The 19,878-nt window shown below is 40.3% G+C and overlaps 1 protein-coding gene and 1 long non-coding RNA gene across 4 annotated transcripts; one reads left to right on the forward strand and one right to left on the reverse strand.

Annotated features, from left to right (window-relative positions):
* Nucleotides 1-5,303: 5,303 nt before the first annotated feature.
* LOC121694014 lies at nt 5,304-17,436 on the reverse strand. The gene is made up of 3 exons (XR_006025651.1): nt 17,426-17,436; nt 13,131-13,138; nt 5,304-5,418 (listed from the first exon to the last, which is right to left on the reverse strand). It is a non-coding gene; the product is annotated as an uncharacterized LOC121694014 (long non-coding RNA).
* Nucleotides 5,853-8,536, forward strand: LOC121694010. Of its 3 annotated transcripts, none has more exons than XM_042073901.1 (6): nt 5,853-5,935; nt 6,113-6,160; nt 6,269-6,568; nt 7,241-7,537; nt 7,792-7,902; nt 8,140-8,536. In XM_042073901.1, the coding sequence occupies exons 1-6, from the start codon at nt 5,911-5,913 to the stop codon at nt 8,286-8,288; spliced, it is 930 nt and encodes a 309-aa protein (XP_041929835.1). In that variant the 5' UTR covers nt 5,853-5,910; the 3' UTR covers nt 8,289-8,536. The 3 variants fall into 3 exon arrangements, 2 of the variants coding, with proteins under 2 accessions (XP_041929835.1, XP_041929836.1); XM_042073902.1 differs by having other exon boundaries at nt 8,167-8,536; XR_006025650.1 differs by having other exon boundaries at nt 6,269-6,428; nt 6,506-6,568; nt 7,241-8,536.
* Nucleotides 17,437-19,878: the final 2,442 nt, after the last annotated feature.

Genomic DNA, 19,878 nt, shown 5'->3' on the forward strand with positions numbered 1-19,878 from the left:
AACTAGCGCCAGATTTTGGAGTGCAGGGGACAAGCCGAGATGGGCTATGAGACATACGTTCACACTCGGTATCATGTTTCGATACACTTTAGGTCAATATCACACCGGAATTCTCCTTTAAGAAAGAAGACTCTGGGAATTACAGTTGTGTGTACTCAAAAGAGAAACATGCAGCTCCTGCAATAACTGCTGTTGGCCAAAATTCCATGTTCATCCATGTCACAGGTAATTTTTATTTTCATCCTTTAAGTGCACTGTTTGGACAAAACCATATGCATGCAACATTTCTGTAAGGAGTAGCAGTCGGATTGATCAAATTCAATGTCAAGTCATACAAGGATGGTGATTTGATGTAAAGCAGCAGTGTTTTTTTTTTTTTTCAGTGTGTTTATCCTTACTTTTTCAAAAATGTATCCCTTAATAAGCTGCACCTGCAAAAAAACTTCCAAGGTGTGAAGGCCTTTTCTGGCTTCAATGTAAACATTAGTTCATATTTTACCATTACCATTTTCTTATGTTTCAGACTTTGGTGGCCAGTATTTCTGTAAGAAACAGTCATACATTTGAGGGCGATGATGTGGATGTCATATGTACTATCAATGCCAAAACCCAGAACACATATGTGTACATGTACGTGTATCTTTGCAAGAATTGGACTGGAGTCAGCATAGAGGTAGCTCAGGCAAAGGAAACCATTTTTACACTCACACAAGTCAAAAGAGAAGACTCAGGCCATTACAGCTGTGTGTGTACTCATTAAACAAATATCATCCTGGCAACGTGATTTTGACAAACGAAAACTACATTCTCATCACCATTGATGCATTGAAAGGTATCAATAGCAAAACACTGTAAAAATGTGCATTTTAATTCAATGGATCCTCTTTGAGAACAATTTGGAGGAGCAGATGTTTTGTTATCTAATTCAATAGAGATGGATGTCCATCAGTGGTGGGTGAATGTCATCAGACTTCTGTGTTCAGTTGGAGTGGTCACTGCAGCTGTGGCCTTTCTAATCATCAGTAATTTCTGGAGCAGAAAAGGTAATAAAGTCATTTAGCATTGTGTTGTTTCATTTGCATTTTCAGTGTATACAGATGTTTAATCAGACACTTGAGTCTGAATAGAAAAAAATTAAAATCACCTTGTGATAAAAATTTCTTTTCCATTTTTTTTCTTTTGTCACTTTCTGTACTCAAGAGGCAAAATACAATGTTCAGTACAACCCATCTACCAGTAAGTGCCCAGACCTGAAGCCTGAAGACAACAAGCCCAGCTGCATAGAGAGCTCTGTAGAGAGGGCACCGACGTCACTGCCCCTAACCACGTCCACAACCTCGGAATCATCTTTGACCTCACCCTCTCCTGGCTACCACAAGTTAACCACATCACAAAAACTGCCTTCGTCCACCTCCTCAGCATTGCACGACTCCGGCCCTGCCTCCAAGCCCTCATCACCTCCAATCGACCTTCTCTACAGCTCACCTTACAAAACTATCAACAAACTTCAATACGTCTAGAAGCAGCGGTAGATGAAGTACTCAATTTCTTTACTTAAGTCAAAGTATAGATACTCCTAGTCAAAAATGACTCTACTGCAAGTGAAAGTTGCCATGTCAAATTTTTACTTAAGTGCAAAGTACAACGTATTTCTCTAGTGATGTGTTGTATAATGTTTATTTTGTCGATGATGTAGAGGCCACAGACTGAAATGAAATGCACATTCTTTGGTTGGTCACTTCTTGCTACTGATAAAGCAAAACTGCCCATTTTCAATAGCCCTGTTGTTCAAGGCCACTGTGCTGTTGGTAGGAAAAAGAGCAAGGAAATTCGGTGCAATATTGACCATTGTTGTACCAAATCTTAGTTAGCTCAAACAACAGGTAAAATGAACAGTTTTTTTCTGTTCATAAGCATAATTATGTACGTTTTTTAATTGCTCTGAAGTCATCAGTGAATTAATTATTTGGGAGAATGCATTTGCACTGGGATGCCAGCTTTATTGAATCAAGTTTATTACCTAGTCAATCAACATGACTTTTACAAAAAATATAATTTCTGGTTCCTATCCTTTGGCTTGTAAACAAATCAACATGCGTGGTGTTGGGGTTGGGCTCTGAAAAAATCCCTTGTGTGTGTTTATAGTGACTTATTTAACATGTAGGCCAAGTTAAAAGGAGATGTATGGTGAATGTCACAAAGAATTCTCTGCATTACCTACCATTGCCATCATAACCACTGCCAAGTTTGTATTGAGTTATTGACAAAATTAAGATAACACAACAGTATGATCTACATGTAAACTGAATTTTTTTCTCCTACACACACCAACACTGAAAAACCCTCACACAGACATTTTCAATCCCTGTAATTTGGTAACTTGTTCCCTGATTGGGAAATTGAACTGTGTCCAAATTGTTCAGAAGCTTCGAAACAATTCCGACACCTCAGAGCTGTTTAGGGTGAAACAAATCTGTCAAATGCTTCGTATTGGAGATGTAGTCTTTAAGGTTCGTGGCTCGCTGTGTTACCTGTGTTCAGTCTTTGTCAAAAGCTACATGTAAGCAGTCATGCTCTTGGTCAATTACTGGATGGGAGACCACATGAAGTCACAATAAAGAGAATCTTATTGCTGCCACTAGTGTTCTCTAAATCACTTTCTTCTTATAAAACTCTCGATTTTTGACCATTCTGAGAGTTTAGTTGAAACTGTGTGGTTAATGATGAAGTAAGAAAACTTATAAACAGATACGATCTGAAACAATACCTTACAAATCAAACAGGGATCGAACCACATTTGAGCAGCCTGGGCTACCCTCACTAACCACTACACCATCATGGTTATTGCTTAATAAAAGTCTACACTGTTAATTGAACGCGCGGGCACGCCTGCCGACACCGGTGAAATGCACCGAAGGTTCACTTTGGTCACATGACATGGGGATTTTGAACGATGTTTCGAAGCAGTGGTCACATGACATGGCTGTTTTGAACCACGTTTCGAAGCAGTGTTTCGAAAGCCTCGACACTGATTCAAGACGTCGGTTTCGAAAGTCACACCCCTAGTATGGATCATCCCAAAGTTTGGGACAACCAAACAGCAGTGCAAGCAAATCTTTATTGTTACAGTAGGTTACCATAAGTGTCTTTTCTAGGCCTATCGCAAATGGTCCCTGGTCCAACTTACCGTGATCAAAAATTCATAGTTTACCCACCTCTTATTTGACCACTACACCCCTGAATAAAGGCATTGCTTTCATTGCTTTTTTGAGATGTGATTTTGTGGGAGAAAACTCTTATATTCTTTTATCACCATGTATGTTTATTTTACCATTGTATTAAGTGCTTATGCAAACATTGCTTCAGAACCTTGTATGACCTTAGGTTAAGAGAAGTTGCATCGCACGACTGTCTCAGACCAGTTTGACCATAGGCTTAGAGAAGTTGCACTGCCCGACTGCCCGCGACTGGTTCTTGTTTTATAAGTTACAGTACAACTTCCACCTCCATGAAGCGGCTAACCACATCTCAACTGTGAAATGTCAGACATCGATTAAGCAGAAGTGAGCAGAGCTTACAGCCAGATGTCGTCACTGTAACCTAAATGTGTGTACTGAGTACTGGCCCTAAAACCTGCTGTTGTCTGTTTGTGGCAAAATATATTTATTTTTCATTCCATAACTTTGTTCCATAACATTTCTGACCAAAAACATTAGTATTAGTGATGCACGATATATCGGCCGCCGATATAATATCGGCCGATATGGTCATTTTTTTACACATCGGTATCGGTCCGATGTCAAAATAGGGCCGATGTGAACAAGCCGATAATCATTCCTGTGTATTTGACGTGTGTGTAGCGATCCAAGCGTGTTATCTGTCTACACTGAATCCGTTAAATATGCCCTTCTATTGCATCATATTTCTTATTTAAAATAGCAGGGCAACAAGACTGACAGAAAGAAGACACTGCAGCATCTGACAAAAGTTATTTAAAAAAGTTGCGTTGTATGGCGCTGCTCGCGTTGCTTGCAGTCAAGTTGATGGCTGGCTTGCATGTCATGTCACGCCTAGCACATCTCTCGCGGTAGGCTAAATATAACTGTGTATCAGGCAGAATGTAATTATATGGTCGTAATAGGAATTGAATAGGGCTGTAACAATATGCGATTCAAAACTGAAATCGCAACACTCATATCCACAAACCTGTGTCGCGGTGTGAAAAGGCAGAACCGACACACCCTTTCTAGTGTCTAGCAGTGCTTTGCAGCTTACGCGGCCGCATAAACAACACACATCTCCCGCTTTACTTGGCGGTAGCCTACGTTGCTTTCATTGTAGACTTTACCAAACAGTATAAACCCCCTGTTAACCTTTCCTGCTTTGTTTCAGACCGTAGTCAGAAACGCAGGGGATTCGTTATTCGAGGGCCGATGTTATAAGATAAAATAACGTCGGGGTCACGGTCCCATTTCTGATGAGCAAAATACACGAGCTGAACTTTATGGAGTTTTATTTCGGACAGTAACACCGCTCACACTGTGTACAGACTCCAACTTGAACTTCCACACTCTCTGCTCCAGTCGCATGCATACACTTCCTCACTCTATCTCCCTCCTTCCCAGCTTCCCACACACACACACACACGGAGCTCTCTTAAAGGAGCCGCAACACCATTTTACAACACCCCTCTCTTTGCCCCGCTCTCTCTCGCTCACTCAATGGACACGCGCGACTCGGCCAACGCAATCCAAATAAAACATTACAATCGTGAAAGCAAGAACTCATAGAAGACGACTAGCTAAATTACTATTAAATCTGCTTAGCAACATTAGCATGCTGCACATATTTGTTTAAAACTCTTGATTTCAAGTTGACTGATCATCTCAATACCAATGTTTCCCAAAAGTGCCTGTACCAAGGAGAACAAGTATTACCTTTAAACTTAAACACACATGGGGAAACTGAACAGTCCAATCAGTAGACTATGAAAAGCTAGCCAACTATGCTACTATGCTACTTTGTTTACAATATTTCCAGGCTTCAACCACACTGCTGAATTAAAGAGGGAGAGTTGTAATATAAATAGTAGGCCTATAGTGTGCCATACCTATAGGCTAATCTGCATAAAGTGCTGACATAAATATCAGACATTAAGTATTCTCTCTTTTTATATCAGGATATAAAATAATACAGATATATTCTATTATATTGTAATCCTCTGGTGTTCTAAGGTAGGCTATTGAAACGTTATTTAAAAAAAATATTTCCATTTTGGAAAATAGCTCTTTATTTCATTATCATAAGAATGTGTTTTCTATACAGATATATCGACATCGGTAAATATCGGTATCGGCCATAACAGCAAAATTAATATCGGTTATCGGTATCGGCCACAATTTTCACATCGGTGCATCACTAATTAGTATCATAAAAAAACACTTGATTTCAGTACATTGGTTGTAATTTTAGCTCGTAAATGACGTCTGCAATCAACCCAACACCATAGATGGCATCTCTATCTATTACTCACAAAAAACTCCCAAGGATTCTTCCTTGGTAAGGGAGTTTTTCCTTGCCCCTGTTGCTCTTGGGTGCTCCTTGTTGGTGCCCCCCACCCAATCCCAATCCTCCCCCACCTTTTTTATGCAGCCCTTGCCACTTAATCTACTAAACCCCCCCCCCCCCCCATTAATGCACAAATAGGCTGACACCAGACATAATTTCACTGCATTTCTTACTTCCAGTAACTATATGCAGGTGACAATAAACTTCCTTGTATCTTTGTATCCTTGTACTCAGCCACTTCCTCTGTATTTTTCTGTATGACTATGTTACTAAAACTGAGCCACCTTCAGTATCACTGTGAGGTCAAGTTAATCTTGTCATTCAGCCGCCCTTGTCTCAGCTATGTGGCTCCGACTACTTATGCTATGTGAGTATGTTACGGCATCCGTATGAATGTTTATATAATGCTTTAGTTGTAGTTTGGTTCAGCCTTCAGTTTCTGACAAACTTGAAGAGCAATATAAAAAGCCACTAATATTTTATAATTTGTTGACAATATATATGATATTTAATTGGAGACCTAATTCAGAACATTTTCACCAAGGCTTCTTCAACGAAGCCTTAGGACATCTAAATGCCTCTTCTCAGGCAGGTATGTCAATGATTTGTTCTGTATGTTATATCACGCGTATTCAATATGTCATATACAGTACCAAATCATTTATATTTATCAGACATAATGTGCTTCGCTATATTTCAGAATTCAACCCTGCGGTCATTTTTTCACAAACAACAGAACTTCTGGAAGGGGACATCTTGCAATTAAAGTGTATGGTTTTTATGACAGAAAAACCAAAGGATGCATTGTGCATATACCTCTGCAAGGACGGTGTCGCGACCAGAATAGAGAGAATTACAAGGTCAAAGAGCATTGTGTTTAAAATTCCACAAGTTGCGATAAAAGACTCTGGTAATTACAGCTGTGTGTATTCAACAGAAAAGCAATTAGTCCAACGTGTTACAGCTGTAGGCCACAATACTGTCTTCATCCAAGTCAGAGGTAATGCGCCAAAATGCATTTTTAAATTATTTTATTATTCTTAAATGTACTTTGTGAACAATAGAGTACTGAAGCCATGACGTAGCGTTGTCAAGGCAGCAAACTGAACTGGATCAAACTGAACAAATCAATCTAACCATAATAGTCACCATAGCGGTGGCTTTCTTAATCTATATCAATAATTTTACAACGTTTCCAAGACGTTAGTAAAAACAATTTACATTGTAGGAATCACATACTACAACATATATTCATACCAACAAGATCAAATTTGTGACTACAGAGTTTTATTATAGCATGGGTTTCCTCCGAAAAAGAGACCTGCATGTAACTTCACAGCATGCGGTTAAAATCCTTAAATTCACGGACGTGTCTTGGCTTTATTTTTGAGACAAAAAACGTCACACTTAACAGCCGCCAGTCTTTGATGAGACATAAAATATCTTTGATAAGACGTAAAACACATTTAAATAGCTATAGCCTACATTTAAAACTATTTATGAGCTAGAAATGAAGCCACATGTCTACATTCATTGCTATTTAAGCCACTTCGAAAGTTTGTTTAGATCCAGTGACACTGCTATCATGGAAAAGGAACATCACACTTCGGTACTCTATACTTGATTTAAAACAAAACAAAACAATATATATATATATTTGGTTATGTTTCAGAATTTGGTTTGGGCAACATTTATCGAAGAAATGCTGTCATATTTGAGAGTGCCAGTGTGGATCTGATATGTTTTGGTGTCGAGACCAAAACAGACAGATCTTTACACGTGTACTTGTGCAAGAATGGAATTGGGGTCAACATGGATGTGGCTCGTTCCGATGGGATAGCCATTTTTACACTCGGACAAGTCAGAAGAGAAGACTCTGGCAATTACAGCTGTGTGTACTCAATAAAGAAACATCACCCTGGCAACGTGACTTCCACAAATGAGAGATCTGTAATCATCCAAGTAACAGGTGATGTATTATAAAGGCAATTACATGCAATTACAGGCAATTACTGCTGTGTGTACTCACTTATGAAAATTAGGTAGCAATATGAATTTGTTGAAACACGATGTTGAGCAATATGAATTTGTTTGACGAAATGAAATCTACATCACTGTCCAGAATGTAGCCTACTGTACTATGGGCTCAATAGCGCATCTGTAATGGACACTCTTTAAGGGTTATATAGATAAGCTGATGTTACTTCACCTGTTTCAATATAGAGATGGATGTCCATCAGTGGTGGGTGAATGTCATTAGACTCTTGTGTTCAGTTGGAGTGGTCATTGCAGCTATGGCCTTTCTGACTGTTCATAATTTCTACAGCATAAAAGGTAACAATGCCATTTATCATTGTGGTATCACTTCATGCTTTTAATTTCATCAGCATTTCTAGTCTACAAATGGTAAAATCCGACTCTATGTGGACACCACACAGTCAGAGTAATGATTTGGTGATAAATCTATTACATTTCAAAATGTCTTTAATTTTTTTTTTTGAAATTAGATTTAAATTGAAATTTGTGTAATTTAATGTGTCACTTTCTTAAAAAAAAAACAAACAAAAAAAACAATGTTCTGTGCAACGAATGCTCCAGCAACGAGGTCAAAACCAGATGACACAAATAGCAGCTCTAAAGAGACTCAGCAGCTCACACAAGAGAGAAGAGAATCCAGACAACTTTCTTCAACTGTTTCACCACAAGGGGAAGTGTCATAAAGACTTCAACCTAGCATTCACAACAATCTTCATTATTTTTCAATTAAATTTACTCAAAGTCACTCCCCTGAACCAACACATGTGACTGTACATGTATTGATTTGGTATTTCTGTCCAAAGTATCTTAGAAGTCACGTGGATTTGTTTGAATGCTTTGCATGAATTGGTCTATGATGTTGTATGTTACATGCACAGTAAATTCAGATCAATACAAAAAAGTAACAATGTACACATGTAACTTGCAGAACAGAAATAAATATTTATATTTAATTCAATAGTTTTAAGTTTTATGTGTATGCTTTCATTTAAAGCAAAGAGTCCATGTACAACTTCAACCAGCAATGATGCTTTGATATATGTTTGATATATACTGTATACCGCATGAATAAACATGTCTTGCAACTGAAAAAATGGGTCATTACACATTCCTCATGTTAATCATAACCCTGAGCCTCAAACTATGCTGCTAACAAGGCTAACAGAGGTTAAAGTTATTTTCCGCAATGGGCGATTTTAGGATCTGACCTTTGGGGGTATTCAGCCCCCTGGAAACACCTGACATCCGCTCTTGACGAGGAATTATGAGGCTACTGAATTTAATCCAATTTATACATTTCTTAGAAATTGAATATGCATTGAGACATGAACCACCTTCCTCCATGCCATGGACAGTACAGTATTTCTGTATCCTATTTACACAGTGCTGAAACACATTGGTTTTCAACGTAAACTACACATGGTAAATATGGAAAATTGATGGTAAAACAATTAAGACATCCATGAAATGACACTAAATATAATGTACTTTATTTTTTATAGGTTATTAGTGAGGTGGTTAACAATAAATGCCCTTTTCCCACCTGCTTCTTCCAGGTCTTGCACCCCCTGTGTGGCCCCTCTCTCCATCCTCCTCTCTCTTTACAATACGTACATACAAACGTCTTGTAAGGAAGTAGTTATAAACCTTTATAATAATAAATAAAGCAAACAAGCCCAGTGGGCCGATTTCTGGGGTAAATAATTTAGGCCTACATTATAACCTGCCAATGTGCAGTGGAATAGAGCAGTTTTAAAAGATTGAGTAAATAAATATGGGAAAATGTAATTAATGTGGCCAAAAAGATGCTTAGAGTATGGCCTTCTTGACTACCTGTTCATGTTCTCACCTGTTTCATCTTGTTCTCTCTCCTTTTCTCTCTCTCTCTCTCTATCCTTGTCTCCCCCGCTTTGTACTGTCCATCAAAAAGACAAAATAATACAGTATAACAACTAACAACAAATAAATAAATGCTAACTCATTAGCATGTAGGCTATTCATTTATATTAGATACTCAATGGCATTACATTTTCTCACCTGCACCTAGCTGTTTTATTGTTTAAAAAGAACGTATGTCCATCTATGGAAAAGCAGACATTTGCAAAGGGTTAATGTTCCAGTGTTTAAGATGGTATCCTATAGTAGCCTATAGTGACATGGATCTCCTTTCTATCAACAGCCAGTATGGAAAGCAGGCTTATGTAGTGTAAAAAAAGATTCATGTCATTCAAATGCTAGCACTATGTTTAGTCTGCTAGCACTATGTATATCGCCCTGTTGCCTGCTTCACGTCGTGGAAAATCACAATAGCTGTTCAATAAAAATCTAATTAGCACTCTGATACAACCTGATCCAAGAAAACACACTCACAGACAGACTTGAGAGAGCTGCCGTTGATCACACAGTTTTAATTCACACGTACTGACAATAGACACAGCCTGACAAAGTCTGACCATGCACCACAAAGCCGTAGAGTGAATCAAGAGGTATCTGCAGATAACCTATCCCCCTTGAGAAAGTGCCCACAATCTGAAGTCTAATCATGATGCCATGTTCTTTATACGATGCATAATGTCACAGGGCCTCCTAGTTTCCATACATCATGTCAAATCAGAAATCGAGGTTCTCCCCCTTGACAGGTGATTGACATGCTGACAAGTCAATCAGGGCCCTGGTCAACCTGGTCACCTAGTTCCATTTTGTTGATTAGTCATCATCATATAATGTTTTTGTGTTTTGTGCACAAATGAGATGTTGCAATGGCCCTGTCCCCTACATAAAGTGTTCCTAACTATCCAGACATATCACATGAGATTTTTTAGAGGGCAGTGCAACAAGTTTCTACCACAAAGTGATGCGTAAGCCTTTAACTGTTCAGACATATCACATGAGTTTTTAGGGGAGAGTGCAACCATTTTTCCACTGCAGAGTGATGCATAGCTTTCTCAATGGAAATTTACCACATTCACCAACCTGACTAGAGACTATGCTTATTTTGTGCCACATTAACTTACTGATAGACTTGCCGCTGCCGTTGCCGCTGGGCAACAATTTACTCTTTTGAATTGAATAGCTAGCACTAGCTCCTAGCGCCCTAGCTTATCATGCTACGAATCATTACAAGCCTATTCTGCGAATTTAAACATAAACCAATTCAAGAAGAGTCGAGATAAAATCGTCTTGTGGTCAACTACCATTTCATAGACATCTGACAGATTATATCAAGGTCCTAAAATGAAGCATTACCTGGGCCCAGTTTCCCGATAACGACAGAGACACGCTCTTAAGAGGGTTTTCTACGATTCATCTTACGATCGTTCGTTTGGTTTTTCTGACTGTTTCCCGAACATGCTCGTAGCGTGAATGCGCGTGCACTGCTCTTAAGATGCTCTTAAGGGGAGCTGTCCACGTTAATAGTTCTGAAATATGCTCTGATTTGATGGTGATGTTAGGTGACTGCACGTCACAGATATAGGCCTACCGTTGTTGTTAATCTACACATTAATTCACATCAATACGAAAATAGTTACACTTTGACATCTGCATCCCAAGTAGGTTATATACCACACACAGACATAAATAATTGTAATTATTTAAAATTAGACTGTTGCACCATGCAATAATTTTTCGCGGTGTCACTTAAGAACACGTTTGTAGATAAGAAAGAAGTCGAGTAAGAAAGTGAGGAAATGTGTAGATTTTGATGCAGTAGCCTACAGACTAAACCACATGTTGCTTTCTCTGATTTTTACCTATAGGCCTAATAAAATATAGCCTTCACTTAGCAAAGATAATGGCAAAATATTCTGGCAATGTCTCGTTTCATAACTTGATTGCATTTTTGTCTGCTTTTCATCACATTATTATGACCATTAAATGTAGGCTATGCTATTTAATTTGCACGCTAAAATCTGATTCATCACAGGTAAACACAATAAAGAATGGGAACGGATGTTGGATTATGTATTCTAAATTGTAATTCCTCTGTATGTCCTGTTGGTGACCTCAGTGAGAAGTACTGTTAAGACGCTCTTAGCCGGTAACGAGAACTCTGGAGCACTCGTAAATCTACGAGTGTTTTCACAACGTTCTTAAGCTACGATGGTTTCGGGAAACAGTCGGCAAATCTTAAGACATTCGTAAGAGGGAATTTACGACGCTCTTAGGCTTAAGATGCTTTCGGGGAACTGGGCCCTGGTCATTAGTGTTTCACACTGCTGCTTTCGTCGATTTTGTACGGTTCTACAGCTGCACCGCAGGTGATCTGCCATGCCTCTAGGAAGGTGATCTGCCATGCCTCTAGGAAGGTGATCTGCCATGCCTCTAGGAAGGTGATCTGCCATGCCTCTAGGAAGGTGATCTGCCATGCCTCTAGGAAGGTTATCTGCCATGCCTCTAGGAAGGTGATCTGCCATGCCTCTAGCAACGTTTGATGCGCTCAGGATGCATTCTTTGTTTAGTTAAACAGGAGGCGCCCACCCACCAATCAGAGACAAGAGATTCATGCAGGGATGTTTTGCTTGATTTTTTTCTGGCCCATTTGAGCCTGTTACCATTTTCTCCGTCTCCAAACAAAAGAAGTTTGCGGGGGGAAAAAGGATATACAATTTGAGGACTAAACGATAGGATGGGTTAAGGCAAGTTTTGGATGGGCTTGAGCCACCCCCCCCTCCCAAAAAAAAGGGCTAACTCGCGCTCATTATTCTACCTGGTCATATCAAAGGAAGAAACCCTATTCACTTCCAGTGTTGGGAGTAACGCGTTATAAAAGTAATATAATTACTGTAATATATTGCTGTTTGCGGTAATGTAAGGCATTACAAAAAAATTGGGTAATATTTTACTCGGTACAAACTTCAGTAATGCGCGTTACAATGCATTTTAACCCGAAATTAAATGGTGTTTTGTTTTGATACATATTCGCAAACACCACTGCGAGAACAACAGAGGAGAAAAAATCTGCGCAAAATAGTAGAACGTTATCTCCTGATACTGGTTGAAGATGACTGTGGCTGCAGCAGACTCGAAGTCGGACTCTAGAAATTGCGCAGCAATAAAGCAGCTGGGCCTGACAGACTGTGCCCAAGGCTACTCAAGGCCTGTGCTGCTGAACTGGGGGAGCCACTGAAGCACATCTTCAATTTGAGCCTACGCCTTGGACAAGTTCCAACACTGTGGAAGACATCATGTCTCACCCCTGTCCCTAAGAAGCCACACCTTAGTGAGCTTAATGACCACAGACCTGTCACTCTTACATCACATGTGATGAAGACAATGGAGCGATTGGTCTTAGGCATGCTCAGACCCCAGGTACGCCATGCACTAGACCCGTTACAGTTTGCTTACCAGGAGAAAGTGGGCGTGGACGATGCCATCACTTATCTTCTACACAGGACACATTCCCACCTGAACAAGGGGAAAAGTGCTGTGAGAATCATGTTCTTTGATTTCTCAAGTGCTTTTAACACCATCCACCTCCCCTCAGATTGGGAGACAAGCTCTTGCAGATGGGTATGGAAGCTCACCTGGTAACCTGGATTACAGATTACCTGACCGAGCGACCACAGTTCGTTAGACTGAAGAACTGTCTCTCTGACACTGTGATCTGCAGCACCGGAGCGCCACAGGGAACTGTGCTCTCTCCAGTCCTGTTCACCCTGTACACATCTGACTTCTGCTACAACACCGAGTCATGCCACATGCAGAAGTTTTCTGATGATACTGCAATTGTGGGGTGTATCAGGAACGGGCAGGAGGAGGAGTACAGGAGCCTGGTGGAGGACTTTGTGCAATGGTGCAAACTCAATCATCTTCAACTTAACACTTCAAAGACCAAGGAGATGGTGGTGGATTTCCGCAGGTCTAAGCCCACTCTGCTACCAGTCCACATTGATGGGGTCAATGTGGAGGTGGTTAGCACCTACAAGTATCTGGGTCTCCACCTGGACAATAAACTGGACTGGTCAGCCAACACTGATGCACTCTACAAGAAAGGGCAGAGCAGGCTGTACTTCCTGAGGAGGCTGCGGTCCTTCAATGTGTGCAGTAAGCTCCTCAGGATGTTCTACCAGTCTGTTGTTGCCAGCGTCCTCTTCTATGCAGTAGTATGCTGGGGAGGAAGCACAAGGAAGAAGGATCTGGGGCGAATTGACAGGCTGGTAAGGAAAGCTGGCTCTGTAGTTGGAGCTGAACTGGAGTGCATCACTTCACTATCTGACAAAAGGACCCTGAACAAACTGATCAACATCTTGGACAATGAGTGTCACCCACTCCACAGCACTATTGTTAAGCAGAAGACCTGATCAGCTGGAGACTTCGCTCACTGCCTTGCACAACTGACAGACTGAGAAAGTCATTTGTCCCCAGGGCCATTGAACTGTTCAATGCCTCACTTAAAGGTGCCATGTGTAAGAATTGAGGTAAAAATATCCAAAAGATGAGCTACACGCATCAAAAGAATGAGTAGAAATATGGGCGATGATGTCATTAAAAAAATAACAAGGTATAGTGCTGCAGAGATATCAACCTGAATTAGCATGCTAAATTACTAGCCACAGCCCGACAGGTGTCATAATACCAGTTTCGGCCATGGGAGGCAGTATGCGGACAACATAACCGCTAGCCAAACTGCAATACACGAGTCTCGGTTGTTACTCTAGGGTAAACCAGTTCACTTTCTGGAGGTATACTGCCCCCATCTTTTATGGAATGTGGAGTATGAATTGATTTTTGGCGGACATTACACATGGCACCTTTAAGGGAAGAGGAGAGATAGACTTCTCTGCATAGTCTGTCTGCCTCTTCACCCCCTCCATGTTTGGTACTGTCTGTCCACTAGCCACTTGTACCACTGTCTTTATGCCTCACTGTATATTAGCACATCAGCACATATGCATAACCCCCCCCCCCCCCCCCTCCATGCCACAGCCGAACTGTGGCCACACTTATACATTTTCTTAAATAGTTAAATATATAGATATATAGACTTTACTTTACTTTATTTCTGCATTGTTGCACTGTTGACTTACTCATTTGCACTATCACCATGGCCACTATCACCATTGCACTACCACCATGACACTCATTCACACAGAGCACCTTAGAGCACCTTACCATACCTTACTATGCACAGAGAATCACAGGCTCAGTCCCTGCCTCAGTCATTGCAAGCGCCTCTGATTTATTAATCACCACTATGTGGATACTGTTTTTAGAATTGATTTAGATTAAGTGTTAGTTAGTATAATTTGTATTTTTGTAATTTGTATTTTAGTATATTTTTATATATTGTATTAAGTGTTAGTATAATTTGCATTTTAGTATATTTAGCATATTCTTTATCTTCTACTGTCCTTACTGCTTAGTTGTGTTTTTATATTATATACTTTAATTACTCTTTCTGCTGTTAAAGAATGTGTTTGTGTTGTATGTATGCTGCTGAGACCTTGAATTTCCCCTGGGGATCAATAAAGTATCTATCTATCTATCTATCTATCTATTTGCGGGATGGACTAGCCTGGAAAATCCAGACCCTGATAATCTAGAAAGATTAAGGGTCTGGCAAAGAGCAATGTAATGGCCCAACTCGAGGGGTGGCAACAAGCATGCATTTAAAAATCTCACTGCACGCAATTGGATAACACTAGACCATGTTTACTCTGAATGATTTCGGACTTCGACGCAATCGGATAACACTACGACCAATGTGTACAGTCCTCCAACGTTGCAGCGCTTTTGGACAAAACACAAACTGTGCTCTTGTAGTGCATGTCAGCTTTGAGCTGTGAACTTGAATTAAAGACAATTAAGGGATAGAAATGCAGAAAAAGATTGTGTAGCCTGGCAGTGCTACCGCTCCCACCACGCGCATCACGCACTTTGCGTAGGGCACCAAAGGACAGAGGGGGCACCGAAATGTAACCAATGAATAGTAGCTTTACTGCAAACTGTGTTTCACTCTTCATCAATAATGTTTACAATGTCAAAATGCACTAACACCATGTTACAAGCAAGTTTGATACTTTTTGGGTTCTCTCAAACTCCACCACGTAGTAGCCTACTAGAATGGAATTGGTGGGTCTTCAATAATTCGTTTTCCAAGCATTTACATGAAGCACGTGATATGCCGAGTCGACTGAAACGCATTCCATTCAGATGGATACCAGGCTCATAATTCACTTTTATTTGCAAAACAAAATGTGAAGCAACATGTCATTGCATACTTCCATTTCCGAAGCAATGAAGGCTGCTTAAAGGTCACATTCACTGAGAAACCGTTTAATACTTGTTACTTTCGAAATACTATAGCTCACTCCAAGTTGCATATGCATGCTGCACGTGAAAATGATCTTCTACCCCCATTGCCCGCATTAGCCAATGAAAGAAAATACACTGAAAAACAAGCGAATCAGAAAGAGCCCTTCCCAATGACGCCGAAGGGAAACTGACTATTCATGGCCTCGCCCACCTTGGCTTGTGACCGCCCACAGGAAGACAGGAAGATTTTGGCCAGGAGATTGTCTCTCTGCAGCTAGTAGGAGCTAACCAAGGGGGCAGGCGAATTCCCGGAAGTAGAAGAATCGACGTAGGCTGGAGGGACCACCTCTCTGCTAACTCCCATAGAAGTCCATTCATTCTAGGATTTTTTTGAAATACCATAACTTCATATAACATATATCCTGTGCCGATATTGTAGCTTCTGTGTAATCCACATAAACACTACAAAGGCAAAACAGACTCCACTACCTCGTCCGTAACGTTGGTTACCCGTAAGAAGAATGGTTAGCTTGTTCGGTTGGAGGGAAGCTAGCTTTGACGTAATCTCTCTTTCGCGCCGTAGGGAGATAACCGTATTGTTTGGATAAGAAGCTCAGTCTACCTTACTGTCTATGACGGTAACTCATAAGCAAAACCTAGCATACACGACCGTATGTTAAGGTAAAGCCAAAGATCCTTGATTACTAGCTCCGCTTTAACCCTCTCTGGTAAAGCATTACACAGAGGCAACCTAATAATAATAAAAAAGTAAACCTAATTTTTTTTAAAAACGGCACTAATCATTACAGAGGTTTTTGACGGATTGACCGTAGGTCGGAAAAGTGGAAAGAAGATTAGCTTCAAGGCTATAACTTTTTTGTTTTGTTGACTGTTTTTGAAGATGATCATGTATGGTAGCTTCAACATTAACACGACTTGGTGAGGATGATATTAATAATAATACATAAATAAATGTTTAACTTTGATGACTTTGAAGGCGAAGGAAGTGTGAGAAGAATTTCTGTGTATCTATCATATGAGTTACAAGATTCAGTTCGATGGCTAACGTCACAAAGTTAAGTGCGAGTCTGCGCAGTACTGGGGGGACCAACTGAAAAATCGTTCTATTTGACTCAGTGCCCTCCCATTGAAAACGACGGAGTCTGTTCGTCCATTTCTTTTACTGTCTATGGAGCTAACAGCAAGTTGTTAACATGGCGGAGCAAATTCGTGCCTGTGTTATTTGTGGCAATAACACATCAATGTTGCATGTCTTGCCTTAGAAAGAAGAGTTGAGGAAGAAATGGTTGGAATTTATCGTTGGAACACCACCACCGAAGTATAGTGCAACATTAGTTCTGTGTTCCAATAATTTCGACCACACTCACTGTGCCTGCCTACAGTTAGAAAGGGGTTTTGCATCGATGTTCTGAAAACCTGGACCTGTACGTCACAACGATCGACCACCAGCTCACAGGCTGTAAGTACAAACAAACTTTTCCACCTAACGACTGTTACAAAATAGCATGTTTATATTCTTCGTTAGCATGCATGAAAAGGGCACAAGCTAGGCTTAGGCTAGCCTATATTACAGGAAGCTACACCAGGTACGTAACTGAAGTGTTCTGTTCGCAACGTGTAAAATCAGAGAATGTCTAATAGGAAGGGCTCTGGTAAAATCCATTAGAGCAATGGTCTATTTTTTTTTTAACGTAGCCTACAGGCCACGCGCCAGGTGTAGCTACTTACATTGATTAGGCCTATTGGAAGCTAATTGTTGCAGAAGACGCAACGCGAACGGAATGCTTCAGTTACGTGCCTGGTGTAGCTACACTCATAAGAAACTGTATGACCACACTACCCAGAGATTTAGCTTGTTGATAGTGATGCACGATATATCGGCCGCCGATATAATATCGGCCGATATGGTCATTTTTTTACACATCGGTATCGGTCCGATGTCAAAATAGGGCCGATGTGAACAAGCCGATAATCATTCCTGTGTATTTGACGTGTGTGTAGCGATCCAAGCGTGTTATCTGTCTACACTGAATCCGTTAAATATGCCCTTCTATTGCATCATATTTCTTATTTAAAATAGCAGGGCAACAAGACTGACAGAAAGAAGACACTGCAGCATCTGACAAAAGTTATTTAAAAAAGTTGCGTTGTATCGCGCTGCTCGCGTTGCTTGCAGTCAAGTTGATGGCTGGCTTGCATGTCATGTCACGCCTAGCACATCTCTCGCGGTAGGCTAAATATAACTGTGTATCAGGCAGAATGTAATTATATGGTCGTAATAGGAATTGAATAGGGCTGTAACAATATGCGATTCAAAACTGAAATCGCAACACTCATATCCACAAACCTGTGTCGCGGTGTGAAAAGGCAGAACCGACACACCCTTTCTAGTGTCTAGCAGTGCTTTGCAGCTTACGCGGCCGCATAAACAACACACATCTCCCGCTTTACTTGGCGGTAGCCTACGTTGCTTTCATTGTAGACTTTACCAAACAGTATAAACCCCCTGTTAACCTTTCCTGCTTTGTTTCAGACCGTAGTCAGAAACGCAGGGGATTCGTTATTCGAGGGCCGATGTTATAAGATAAAATAACGTCGGGGTCACGGTCCCATTTCTGATGAGCAAAATACACGAGCTGAACTTTATGGAGTTTTATTTCGGACAGTAACACCGCTCACACTGTGTACAGACTCCAACTTGAACTTCCACACTCTCTGCTCCAGTCGCATGCATACACTTCCTCACTCTATCTCCCTCCTTCCCAGCTTCCCACACACACACACACACGGAGCTCTCTTAAAGGAGCCGCAACACCATTTTACAACACCCCTCTCTTTGCCCCGCTCTCTCTCGCTCACTCAATGGACACGCGCGACTCGGCCAACGCAATCCAAATAAAACATTACAATCGTGAAAGCAAGAACTCATAGAAGACGACTAGCTAAATTACTATTAAATCTGCTTAGCAACATTAGCATGCTGCACATATTTGTTTAAAACTCTTGATTTCAAGTTGACTGATCATCTCAATACCAATGTTTCCCAAAAGTGCCTGTACCAAGGAGAACAAGTATTACCTTTAAACTTAAACACACATGGGGAAACTGAACAGTCCAATCAGTAGACTATGAAAAGCTAGCCAACTATGCTACTATGCTACTTTGTTTACAATATTTCCAGGCTTCAACCACACTGCTGAATTAAAGAGGGAGAGTTGTAATATAAATAGTAGGCCTATAGTGTGCCATACCTATAGGCTAATCTGCATAAAGTGCTGACATAAATATCAGACATTAAGTATTCTCTCTTTTTATATCAGGATATAAAATAATACAGATATATTCTATTATATTGTAATCCTCTGGTGTTCTAAGGTAGGCTATTGAAACGTTATTTAAAAAAAATATTTCCATTTTGGAAAATAGCTCTTTATTTCATTATCATAAGAATGTGTTTTCTATACAGATATATCGACATCGGTAAATATCGGTATCGGCCATAACAGCAAAATTAATATCGGTTATCGGTATCGGCCACAATTTTCACATCGGTGCATCACTACTTGTTGAACCTATAATCTTCTAACCGAAGCGTTAAACCACAAATAATAATATTGGCAACAATATCTTATGCTCAACTAAGGACTGGTATTGTTCTAGTCTAAACAGGGAAAATCAAAAACACAATACCCGTGCACTATTAGGCTAAGTCGCTATCACTAGAGCCCAGGTATTTACACTTCAGTCTAATTTATGTCTTCTTGCCATTATTACATTGGCCTTTGTAGGCCTACAATGATGTTTTGTTTGATTACTTGCTGTTTACTTAGTGTTTTGTATGTCTTCCAGAGCACATCCTCATGTTGGGCTACACAGCTTTCTAGCCTACATTAGGTCATCACGTTAGAAGCAAAGGTTTGTGATCTAACTTTTATTGTTGTGCTAGTTAGTTTCTAGAAGTCTTTTTCTAGTAGGCTAATACAGGTTCTTATGTGC

This window comes from Alosa sapidissima, chromosome 20, assembly GCF_018492685.1.
Source record: "Alosa sapidissima isolate fAloSap1 chromosome 20, fAloSap1.pri, whole genome shotgun sequence".
Taxonomy (NCBI): domain Eukaryota; kingdom Metazoa; phylum Chordata; class Actinopteri; order Clupeiformes; family Clupeidae; genus Alosa; species Alosa sapidissima.

Bases quoted from the DNA above. Each gene is read 5' to 3' on its own strand.
- LOC121694010 (XM_042073901.1), top strand. From the start codon at position 5,911: ATGTGGCTCCGACTACTTATGCTAT. The intron at 6,161-6,268 runs GTATGTCAATGA...GCTATATTTCAG, and splicing joins AAATGCCTCTTCTCAGGCAG to AATTCAACCCTGCGGTCATT. The intron at 7,538-7,791 runs GTGATGTATTAT...GTTTCAATATAG, and splicing joins TGTAATCATCCAAGTAACAG to AGATGGATGTCCATCAGTGG.